At 40.2% G+C, this 12,932-nt stretch overlaps 1 protein-coding gene across 1 annotated transcript; it reads left to right on the forward strand.

Moving 5' to 3' along the window:
- Positions 1 to 10,139: 10,139 nt before the first annotated feature.
- On the forward strand, positions 10,140 to 11,288 carry LOC147440203 (uncharacterized). The gene is made up of 4 exons (XM_086483828.1): positions 10,140 to 10,257; positions 10,341 to 10,448; positions 10,706 to 11,050; positions 11,179 to 11,288. Exons 1-4 carry the CDS (start codon positions 10,140 to 10,142, stop codon positions 11,286 to 11,288), a joined length of 681 nt encoding a protein of 226 aa, XP_086339954.1.
- The last annotated feature ends 1,644 nt before the right edge of the window (positions 11,289 to 12,932 follow it).

A 12,932-nucleotide genomic window follows, 5' to 3' on the forward strand; every position in this document is an offset into this window, starting at 1 on the left:
TATGACACGCGAGTATCCACAAGTGGTTTTTGTTTCATGCTTGGCAGTTTATGTATTTCATGGTTGAGTAAGAAGCAGCCTATTGTGGCCACTTTCAGTTGTGAGACTGAGTACAGGGCAGTCTTCATAGCTACGGTTGAGTGTGTATGGCTCAGACGCCTTATGGCTGATTTTGGTGTTGGACAAGACATTGCCAACATCATCTACACCGACCATCAGAGCGCATTGGAAGTTGCGAGAAACCCAGATTTTCATGCTCGCACAAAGAACATTGAGGTGCATTACCACTATATCAGGAAGAGGCTCTCAGTAGGAGAGATCAGCTTGGCTTATGAGCCAACACAGGACAACCTTGCAAATCTTTTCACAAAGGCATTGTCTCGTGAGAAGTTCGAAGCTTTCCGCAAAGCTTTGGGCTTGCTCCCCTTTGTGGAGTGATCCTGTCCTCAGGGCATGGCACTTCCCTTTACTCTTCGTGCCAGCCCTCGTTCACCGCATCACTCCCAGGGGGGATTTGTTACTATATACATGTGGTAGTGATGTGTGTGAACACACTAGGACCGTCGGGGCATTTTTCCCTCTTTAGGAGGTTTTTTTCCTACTGCATTGTATATACGTCCATCACTCTAGGGCTATCTATCTTTCCATTGCACACTAAGTAATACACTCTCAGTTGTGTGCCTTGAGCTTCTTTCATCTTCTCCAAGCCGTGTGTGTTTCCTGCAACCCTAATTCCAACAAGTACACAATCAAAAAACATAGCATAGAATTCTTGGGGAAGGAAGGCAGAAATGCATAGCTTAATGTGTCCTTGAGTGAGACAAGGATCATAGGCCATGTTTGTCATACCCTAATTTGGCTAATTAGAGCAAATATAGTATATATTTCCTTCAAAAGGAAGCCGAAAAAGGCTTAGCTATAGTTGGCTAAGGGCAAGTAGAGTGATTGTCTAGTTTAGAAAAATGTGTGTGTGTGCCTTAGTTGTTTTTAATGAAATAATAAGACATAATTGAACTTTAACATTCAAAAGACAACTAGCTTTAGAGAAAAAGCAATGATAAGTACAAAAACAACTCAGTCTTAAAATTATCTTTGTACAAAGCTTATGAGAATGAAGCCTCATTCCATTATAAACTTATATTAGAAGTACTTCCCCAGTAGTAGGTGTAAGTGTAATCATGTACAGACATTTGCTTTAAGCAAAAAAGATAGAGTCCTCACCTGCATCCATTTAAACAAGACAACAAATACTTTAGCCTTGGATGTATTTTACAGGTGTCAATGGACTATATCAGTTGTTATTTATGTCCAATTTACAACTTTTTTAAACTAAAAACAAATGTCCAAAAGTGCTCATGTACTATTAAAAAAAAAAGTATTTTTGAATTTTAAGGAGATAGTTATACATATGGTTTCTATATAGCCCCATTTTATAAGAAAAAAACCTTAATAGATATTATTATACATATCATTTTGACCAGAAGGCCACCACCCCTGTTGATCCAAGTGTCTTAATACACAAATTGGCATAAAAGATCCAATCCTTCAATAACCTTGCAGAGAGTGTCCAATCCAACCCTATATTTTGCACGATTTAAGGTCAGTAAGACATCATGGCAGAGTGTAGTTTGCCCAAGAGCAGAGATAGCCGAAGCTAGGCCAACAAGATACAACATCCAAGGTACCAATTGTGTTCGGCAAAACAGACCTTCAAGTTTTTAGGGCTAAGAGGAAGGAAGTAATGCTAAAACCTCCAAATAACAACCAATTTAAGCTTGATAATCAGATCAGTACTACATTTCTTAAAGCTACAACATACTTTTGTAAAGTAGACAGCTTTTACGATGCTTACTCCTCACTGCATCATCGATACTCAGTCAGAACAAGTGAACACCATTCATATAAACAACAAAAAAACCATCACCCATGTAAAACAATCCAACTTAGATGATAGCCCTAATGAGCTCGTTATGGGAAAAACCAATCACAATTGATAGTTTATCAAAACAAAAAACCTTTATCATTGACAATCAAATACGTTGAAAACAGAGTTTTTGTATCATCTTATGAGTCTCTACCTATTTCAAAGAGGTAAACGAAATGCGATATCCATAAAATAAAAAATTATGAACAGTATGCATTTGAGGCAGGACACTTGTTTGTTTGACCTTTTCTCTCATTTTTCATCATTATTTCTTGGTCTTTCTCTTTTCTCATAGATTTACTAGTATTATTTTGATTGTGCTAAACAAGTGATATCCATTTTGAGAAAATCATTTTGAAAGTGAGTTTTTCATTGGAATCTTAAGAGATTCCTTTCATTATGTGATCACCCCCATGTGGAATAGTTGTCTTTATGCACTTGTCTTCAACTAAAATGATCTCTCTCTCTCTCTCTCTCTCTCTCTCTCTCTCTCTCTCTCTCTCTCTCTCTCTCTCTCTCTCTCTCTCTCTCTCTCTTTGAGCGGCGGTTTTAGTGGGCTCCCACGTTTTGCGTTGGGGGAAGCTGGGTTTTGTTTTCACGAGATGGGAAAAGAAGAGACAAGGATTGGTGGGAAGATTTGCGTTGTTTTCACCAAATGAAAAGGGAAGAGATAAATGGCCAAACAGTAGAGGGTGTGGTAGAGGGGCGTAGAGGTTGAAAAAGATGATAAGGAATCTTTTTAACTTATGAATACATTTTTTTGAAGACCTAAAAAGTATGTCCGGACAAAATTGCTACAAAGGCGAATCTAACCTCCTTTGGACTTTTCAAAGGTATCCTCCACCAGGTTGTAGGTGGCGGCAGGGCACGTGGTTCTTTGTGGAACTCTCTCTCTCTCTCTCTCTCTCTCTCTCTCACACACACACACACACACACACACACACACACACACACACACACACACACACACACACACACACACACACACACACACATAGAGGCAACGTTGCTACCTAGCCGACATAGTAGTATGTTTTCACTGGTGCTGAGGGTGCTAATGATCATGAGGTGAGGCTGAAGCGCAACACTTAGTTTGTGTGTGTGTATGTATATGTGTGGATTGCAGATAATATCACGATGAGCTAAGGTTGATGTGTGATAGGTGGCACCATTGTAAGGAGTGTAACAACTAAGGTTGTGTGTGTGTGTGTAGCTTTGAGTGCGATGGCACAGCAAGGGAGCTGTACAGAGAGGAGGATGGTGGCTTTGAGCGCGATGGTGCAACAGGGAGGGCGGAGCAGCATGAGCTGAGGCAGATCGTCTGGTGGCAGTGAGAGAGTCAAGGCTCTTTGATGACGAGTGATGTTATTGCTTGTGCACGTGATTGATTTAGGCACTAGTAGAAACGTTGTGAAATAAAACACACACACACACACACAGGGGGTGGTATCTCATTGTGGATTATTTTATTACGTGTGTGTCTATGTAGGTGCACTGGCGCAGTTAGAAATTAGCCCGAGGAATGGTGGATGAGTACACTTGTCCACCCAAAAAAAGAGAGACCTAGTTGAGAAGCGATCTTAGTTGCACACCTAGGAAAAGTGGAAGACCAACATAGAGCGCCAAGGAAAAATGCAAAAAGGACGACGGTAACGCTAAAAATTTGATGGAAGTTAAACTATAGTTGTGGTGGTGTAGATATAGATGTAAGTCTACTAGGTCAAATGCATGATTTCTTGAGAAAAGAAATTGTTGCTGGTATATACTCGATAGAGAGGGGAGGTATGTCTTTCGTTTGCACTTCGAGATGGTCATATGGATCTTAGCTAGCTCTTTAATTGCTATAAATAGGAAGGTAAAACCTTATTTAGGTTGGGATAAACATAATCTGCTTGGAGGGAATGTATTGTGCCAAATATTGAGACAAAAAAACCTACATACATTTGAGGGGATGGTTGGGTATTGTATGAAGGATGATGGTGAACCTCACTTTCAAAAAGTGGAGCACAATATAACTATGAATGAGATAAACAAAGGAATCATATTGTACAGCTTGTATGGAGTGGACGATACAGAGAACTGTGTTTGCTTGACACACATTAACATCTTTGATCGTGCATTGATGTACTGGAGATTCCAAATGCAGCATCCTTGGCAATAATTTCATGAGTACATTGCACAAGATGCAATGTAGTGGCAAATATTATCCCTCACGGATCACTCCTTATCAAGGACAAGGAATGAGCTTGAAAAAGATGAAAGTGCTTTGAAGGTGCATGACATTTCCATCTTCAATTACTTACCAAGATCTTGTAACACTGTTTGTGTCGGATGACTTGTATAAAAATATCCAATTGAGAATGGATTGGTTTATATCTCATTGAAAGGACATTCAAGAGTAAGTTTATACAGTAATCTTCTTCTTGAAGTTCTTTTATGATTGTGTTTAATGGTCCATACTTTTTTTGCTGAAGTAAGAAGATAAGCGACATGAATGTTGTAGTCGATCAACGTGCACATGTTGATGAAACAACTAGCAGTGAAAACATTGAGGATGACGAGAGGCTGCCACAAATAGGCAGGCGATGACTACATGCCTTTGGTGCATTGAATTGAAGCAATTACTATTGCATCATGTTGTGTTGTATAGTTATGGTGGATGAACTCTTGGATAGTATTCAAATATTTTATTAACATTGTTTGTATGTGAATTATAGGTAAGCAATGGACGATGATAGCCAACCATTTGATTTGGATGACATGCAAACAAAGGACTCAACAAACGGCACGGGCGATGCGAGGTTTGAGAGACTAGGAGAAATCATTTTACAAATTTGAAAGGAGATTCATGAGTCTACTAGTGATGGAAGTGAAACATTCAAGTCATATATTTCTAGCTTAATAAAGTCTTTACATAAGTCTGCAAATGAGTATTAACTCAACGTGATAGATTTTGAACTAGAACAACAAATAACGGCTTTGAGGAGAACCACTTAAACGATGAAAAGTCAACTGAATAAGTTGAATGCACGTATCATAAAGTTTTCAAACCAAGAATGGGCTTGTAATTTGTAAAGGGTTGACGTGGTTTGTAAATATATATTGTTTAATATAGATATATCTTGTGGATATATCTTGTTCAAAATGTTGTCAAAGGGCCTTAGGTGAGTACCCATTGATATATGCTCAGGAATCTTATCTTTTAATGGAACTATTTTATGTTGTGCAAGTATGGTCTAGATGAAATAGGTTGCTACTATTTTGGACCAATTTCTTGAGAAGAATCTAGCAAGATACCGTTGGCTTTAGGGAAGGAAAATGCCTTTGGATTGGGAAAGTAGGATGGTATTGGGGTGGAAAAAGGTAGTGCCATGTGCAGCAATGAGAGAGAGAAGAAGAAGAGGATAATTTTTAACGTCATGGGAAACCATCCCAAGAGACCTCAAATATCTATTCGATGAGAGTTGAACTCAAGACTTGTTATTCAAGAGGGAAATGGCATAACCAATCTACCACACTTGTGGGGGGGGGGGGGGGGGGGGGGGGGAAGAGAGAGAGAGAGAGAGAGAGAGAGAGATTGAGATTTTTTCATTGAACTACGAAGCTTTTGCATGTCCTTGGCTCGTTGTTCCGTTGGCACAATATTTACTTGGTGAGCCAAAGCTCCTTTTCCAGTTATCTGAACGCACAAGCAACCACGTGTAATAAAATAAAAAGATTCACTTAATAAAAATAAAGCCGCTGCAGTAAAAAGCTTCACTAGATTCACGTAAATAAAGCTTCACGTACAACAATTCCAACATGCACCTTTCGACTAATACTTGACAAAGCAGCAACCTCACGTTCACAATTCCTAGTAGGTCCACACAGGGCACGTCCGCAGCAGCCAGGTCCGTAGCATCAGTGCAGCAGGTTCGCAAGTCTGCAGCAGCCACGTCCGCACCAGGCACGTCCGCAGCAGCAGTGCACCAGGTTCGCATGTTCGCAGCAATTCAGCAATTCCCAGCAGGTTCGCAATTAATCATCGATTAAAATATGATATCTTCTGTTTCAGTAGCACTAGCACTAGACGAAACCTAGAGAGAGAGAGAGAGAGAGAGAGAGAGAGGATTATGCCAGCTGATCGTCGATCCATATCTGATATCTTCTGTTACAGTAGCACTAGACCAGACCTGTGCCATGAGAGAGAGAGAGAGAGAGAGAGAGAGAGAGAGAGAGAGAGAGAGAGAGAGGAGAGACAGGAATATGCCAATTGAACATCGATTCAAGTATAAAATCTTCCATTTTAGTAGGACTAGAACAGACCGATGCCATGAGAGAGAGAGAGAGAGAGAGAGAGAGAGAGAGAGAGAGAGAGAGAGAGAGAGAGAGAGAGAGAGAGAGAGAGAGAGAGAGAGATTCATGCCCGTGTTTGTTACTGTTGACTCAATTCTAGATTATGCCAAATGACCATGGATTGAAATATGATATCTTTTGTTTCAATAGCACTAGAACAGACCTTTGCCAGACAGAGAGGATACATAGGATTATGCTAACTGATCATCGATTCAAATCTGACATCTTTATTTCAATAGGACTAGAACAGACCAATGCCCTCTGTATGTGTGTGTGCGTGTGAGTGAGTGAGAGAGAGAGAGAGAGAGAGAGAGAGAGAGAGAGAGAGAGAGAGAGAGAGAGATTCATGCCGTGTCTATTACTATTGACTCGATTCTAGATTATGCCAAATTATCATCGATTGAAATCTGACATCTTCTGTTTCAATAACACTAGAACAGACCTTTGCCATGACACACACACACACACACACACACACACACACACACACACACACACACAGATTCATGCCCGTATCTGTTTACTATTGACTCACTTCCCGATTATTGCAATTGATCATCGATTGAAATCTAATATCTACTGTTTCAGTAGAGAGAGAGAGAGAGAGAGAGAGAGAGAGAGAGAGAGAGAGAGAGAGAGAGAGAGAGAGAGAGAGAGAGAGAGAGAGAGAGAGAGAGAGAGAGATTCATGCCCGTATTTGTTTATGTTCATACGAGCTTAACTCATGCCCATCATGTCTATCGCAATCTCGAGAAATTCAATGCAATCTCTAGTTTTGAACCACAAGTCCCCAAAATCCTTCATCATTGTATCAAATTGACATGTATCCAAAGTTCTGCGAAAATCGTAAAACCAACCTAAATGGAGCAAATTATGTCAAAATGAGCCTCACCTTTCACATACTTGACATATTGTCCATCATGGGGGGGCGCAATTTCAAAAAGTGGAAAAAAAGGTCGATTTCAACATGCTGATGAGGCAAACAATGACACTGTCTTGTTTTTCCTTGCATGCCCTGTATTATGCTAATGCGTATTTTGTGTCTTGCAGAGAGAACGTATACTCACAACACTGCACATTTGGATTGCACAAGCGTAACTCTAGCTGGACTACACTGCAAGGTTCGTTACGATATTTGTCCTCATTTCTCCCATAGTAGGTATCAATATGAAGTTCTCAAGGCGTGCAAGGTTACAGTCCAAGCGTTACGATGCCAAGAAACGAACCGCAGCCAAGTTGAAAGCAGCTTGCCGTCCATATGCTAGGCTCATGGTTTGAAATTACTCCATTGTATAAAGATTGAATCATGCAATGTGACATCCTCGCTCACAATCTAGAACTGTGTCCTTCTTGCATGACGGCAAACCTCACATACAATGACAAACGAGGCCGTGAGACAAATGAAATAGACAGTCCTGCTGCACTCACTTCAATATTATTGTTGAGCGCTTTGGAACATGTAGAAGTCAAATACTCATGGACGACGTGTACTTCTTGTAAAACAACTAATTCCCATCAAAGATATATTGCCATTTATGCCCGTGACTACATAGAGCGTATTCTCTCTGCTCGACAAATACACACACAACTGCTTAGCATTAAGATGTATCGATCAATGTGACAAAAACTACACATGCAATAGCACAAGGATCACTAGAGCAGAGGTCATTGCTAGATAACCCACTAATATCTTGGTCAAGTGCTGCTAGTCTACACTCTATAAGTCATGAGTTATCCACCTCAGCCATTTCAGATGTCCTGGCTTTCAATATCAAGAACAATCCCATATTGCAGAGATATAAGTGCATGGCTGAACGACCACACAAAAGAATAGGGTTGTGCATACTGTCTGAAGAGGTTCTAGAAGAAATGATGCATCGCCATTCAAAGGTACAACCCTTCGACTTGATGGAGCAAGCCCAGAATGAAAACAGCTTCTCGATTTTGGAAACATTGGCTGAGCCATCAAGACGACACGCATATACCACATACGACATGCATGAGTTTGGTTCCATACAACTCCGCAACGAAGATATGCTTCTCAGTCATGTTGCTTCCTTCATGTACAATGGCTTGCCAAGCAGGATATGAGATTTCAAAGACATCACAATAGAGTCATCTCTTTTTCCGTTCTTCTTTCCTTATGGACATGGCCAGTACAATGGACAGATTCGATTTAGTGACTACATTCGAATGAGAATCCACACCCTATTCTCTTTGTATACATTGTACAAGCCATACCTTACGCTAGTGTACCAGCTGAAACATGCAATTTTGATCGCAAATAGTACAACAATCACCATTCTGCAGAGAGATATCGACAAGTACAAAAGAGCACACAAGAATGCAAACGACGAGGAAGCCATAAGGAACATATTTCGCTTCAACCTCCTAGCGACAATTGCTAGCAGTCCATCCTAGCATAGACGTTTATTAAAGGATTTGATCACCATGGTTGATGCATGGGGTTCGCCAAACATATTCATTTCTTTCACAGCTGATGAAGTGACCGCCACAAAATGGAATGAGATCCGTACAATCGAGAGGATAGCTCGAACATTGAATGATGAGTTCTCTTGGAAAGATTGTCCAGTTGAATGTACATTGCTCTTTCACAATCGATTAAAACAGTTCATGAATTGCTATATCTTACAAGGAAGCCAGATCCTGGGCCAAATTCATCACCACCTTGTATGGTATGAGATCCAAAACAGAGGATCCCTTCATGCCCATGTCATCCTATGGGTGGATGAGAATGACATCCAACAAACAGCATAAGATATTTCTTCTAATATTCCTATTTCACTTGCTGATGAAATGCATGCAAGCACACTTCGTGAGCTTATCCTTAAGAAACAAATACATGCATGTCGCGTACACAACCACAATGGCAAATGTAAATACGGATTTCCATACGGTATTCAGCCAAATCCTTATTTATCTCTAGATTCCCATTTCGTGAAGTGGATGTACTATCGACCAACTCACGATGATTGAAATGTGGTTCCATACCATTTAGCTGTTCTTCTACTTTGGGGTGCTCATATGAATATCCAACGTGTCACAAATTCATCTTTGTCGTATTATTTGAAAGATCAACATGGAAGAACTCTTGAGACATCAATTATATATTTATAGATTATTTGTTGCACAGATATTGAAACACAAAGTCATATGAAAATTTTACGAACTATTAGAGTACATGATCAACTAGCCACCAAAACTTTCGTAATGAATTCCGTGTATAATATGAAGTGGAACAAGGCGAAATATATCAGGAGTCGGTAGATTGAGAATTCGGAGATTTCGACGATGTGTGATTCTCGATAACATGACGTATGCAAGCCCCGGTGTAAATGCATCTCTGAAGATAAGAAGAACTTTGGTAGAAATTGTTGCACCCTGGGCCTTGTGTCCAGTCATGGCGTATGCAAGTGTCAAGGGCAATGTGGATTTGTGAAACCATGTGCCATTGATTGCATCTCGTTTATGCTTTGTTCGATGAAGTGCCATCTTTTTACCGGTACAATGAATGATAGCAACAATACATATAAGTTGACCTTTGTTGTTATGCGTTATGGCATCAACAGTACATGTTGCACCGTTTGCTGCACGATTGTTAAGTCGATGTCTTCAGTGATCATACAACGAGCCCCAATTGCGATCGAGTCCAGCTCGTTGAACTTAGGGTCTAGGAACCATGGCTGAAGTACATTTATGTTACCCGCGTTCGTCTTCAGGTCAACTTTTGTAATGTCAGTTTGATTGTACAACTTATTCAAGGCAAGGTTGTTGTAGTGTTGGATGTCTGATCATTGTCATTAACTTGCACTGCACTCTTTGTAGCATTATCTTGTGCTCTACTTTTGTCTCGATTCTTATGAACACTTTCTCAGCGGTTTTGCACAATTCTACTATTGGTTTTTTCAGTATGAACTCTAACCATTTCACCATTGCAGGCAACATAGATAACGAAGAGAATAAAATGAGCAATTCAAAGGTATACTGCTCTATAAAACATATCTTATTATGTTCCTCCAATGCACACAAAAAAATATTGATCACATTTGTATAACCTTGCAAAGACTTGTTACCCTTTTCAAGCAAAACATTGCCTCAAAGAAAAACCCCCAAATCGAACCACGTCAATATCCAACAGAGAGACAAATGCACCTGCTTAACCTGGCAGGTTGTCGCTCGGACACTTACATCAAGGGTTTTGCAAACTATGTTGAATTGCGATTGTTAATAGACAGATCCGTAAAGCAACTCGAACAAAACAAGAGCATGGGTATCAAAAGAGCAACAAGTTAGCTCTACACACATGCAATTTTATCTTTTTTCCTTCTTCTCATTGCTTTGCTGTCTACAATAAACATTAAAAAAACATGCTTTTTTACAAGGGAAAAAAATTTGTTTGTCCCTTCTAATACTCTTTTTTTCTAGGTGTAATGAAAGAGATCATTTGCAAACTATCTATAGAGATTGACGTGCTCGAGGATCTCATGACAGTCGAGGACGGTAATCGTTTGCTTCAATTGAAGACACCAATAAAGCCCTACAATCTTGAGATGTTGCACTATGGCTACGATGTCGCGCTCAAGGACCTCTTAGATACAACAAACAATGACGCAAGTGAGATCTTCGCAAGCTTCAAAAGACAATGCAATGACGAGCCACCATCAATTACAGAGCAAAAGCTGACGTGGCAACACAACAAGGATGTTTACAAAGCACACTTTGGAAGTGACTATCCGTACGCTTTCATCAACATCGACAACCCACGCACAGGTGACACCACCATGAAAAACATTCAAGAAATACCCCGCTTGATTATATAGTTTAATATTCTCAGGTTTCAGCATGCAATCCTGCAGTAATCCTATTTCTTTCTTTCCTGCTTTTGCTGTGCATAATAGGACAACAAGACTCAAGTTCTGCTTCTCGAGCACGACAATCAACCGATAAAAAAACAACGGACATTGAATACACCATCTACTCCATCACATGCCGCCAAAACGGACGATAGTACATAGGTGTCACAAACAATTTTGAAAGACGAAAGGCAGAGCGCACTCGACAATCACCTTCAAAAATGCAATCCGACGTTATTCGCTACCATCCATTCGAAGAAAACTTTATTTTTGACATACTTTCTGTCTCCAAGAATTTACATGTAGCACGTATACTTTAAAAAACATTCATCAGTACATATAGTAGTACAAGTTCATTTGGATATAATATTCTACGAGCTCATCCCCCTCACTGCAAGAAATACATGTTCTTGAAACAAAAAAGAAAGATCTAAATTATCCTTGTCATTGCCATGCACGTTTCAATGAAATCTGATTTCCTGTCTGCTAACACAACATCCTTTTTCTCTCTTTTTCCTCAATTATTGTGCACAAAAAACTCACCAAGTAAACAATCGCAAAATTTTTATCGAGTAGTCTTGTTCATTCATTATTAAAAAACTCATATCAATCTCTATTGTTTCACATTTAAATCAATTTTGGATCCTCTCATTTAAACTTAAAAAAAAAACCAAACACCAATTTCTCTCTCTTTCCACAATTATTGTTCCCATAACCCATAATCACAAAAAAAAAGTAGCATTTCTCAAATGTATATATGCTTTTCACACAGTGCCAGCATTGCCAAAATAGTCATGCTGCTTCTTCCTTCAGATGTTAAATGTCAATTTTCATATGTGCTATTGTATTCTATAGATGTTATATAGGAAAGCCTACCAAGCAAGACTAGTTCCCTCTCCATGTTCTTGGCAAGGCCTCGGGATGCGAGGCACGCTCTCTTTACCCAACAAAGGGATGGAGGCGACTAACATGTCTCTCTCTCTATTTGAACACCGCAAGGTCATTCATAGTTCTCTCTCTCTCTCTCTCTCTCTCTCTCTCTCTCTCTCGTGATCTTGCGATTTTGCGAGGCACACTCTATGCCTAGGAAGACGTCGACATGCGAGTCCATCTCTCTTTGTGTCTCCCCCCCATAACTCTCTCTCTATGTCAGAATTATGAGCAGGTCTCTGTTTGTGTCTCCACCAATAGCGCTCTCTCTCTTTGTCTCTCTCTATATGCAAACAGACCAGCAAGAGAAACACACGCATCCAATGGGGGATCTACTAGCATAATTGTGAGGGTGGGGGAGAAATGCTATGACATGACACAATCTAATGAGAGATGGCTGGAGGACAAGGTGACTGCAGGAGGTTTAATCTCTGGAAAGGGGGGAAGGAAGGGAATATCAAAAGATTCCCTTGAATGAAATTTAAAGATCGAATATGTCATACCGATTTCAGAAAATAATCAAAAAAGCAAAATTTCTCGAAGATACTTCTCTGGAGAATCCAGAGAATCCAGGAAAACACCTGCGTGAAAGGAAAGAAGGGAATCTTGCATCAAGAGCAGAACATGGGGGCTTGACGCAGAACATTTGGGGAGGGGGGGGGGGGGGGGCGCATCTTGTGTCCTGAGCAGGCAGGCAGACGACGACGAAAACACACAACACAGGCAACTCGTCCTAGGCAGTTGACGTAGGAGTAGAAACAATGCTCCTTTTCTTTTATGTTCACTTCAACAATGATGGATGATGGCAGCGAACTGGGATTGCCTGGTTGGCTTACCGAGTATCCCTTCGATTGAGTTCGATCCTTGAG

The sequence above is a fragment of the Adiantum capillus-veneris genome, chromosome 15 (genome assembly GCF_014529385.1).
Source record: "Adiantum capillus-veneris isolate H3 chromosome 15, ASM1452938v2, whole genome shotgun sequence".
NCBI classification, from domain to species: domain Eukaryota; kingdom Viridiplantae; phylum Streptophyta; class Polypodiopsida; order Polypodiales; family Pteridaceae; genus Adiantum; species Adiantum capillus-veneris.

What these genes read in the sequence shown, in the direction of transcription:
- LOC147440203 (XM_086483828.1), top strand. Translation starts at nt 10,140, where the DNA reads ATGAACACTTTCTCAGCGGTTTTGCACAATTCTACTATTGGTTTTTTC. An exon ending in GAATAAAATGAGCAATTCAA is followed by an intron (nt 10,258 to 10,340) that starts AGGTATACTGCT and finishes GTATAACCTTGC; the next exon opens with AAAGACTTGTTACCCTTTTC. An exon ending in GCACCTGCTTAACCTGGCAG is followed by an intron (nt 10,449 to 10,705) that starts GTTGTCGCTCGG and finishes CTTTTTTTCTAG; the next exon opens with GTGTAATGAAAGAGATCATT.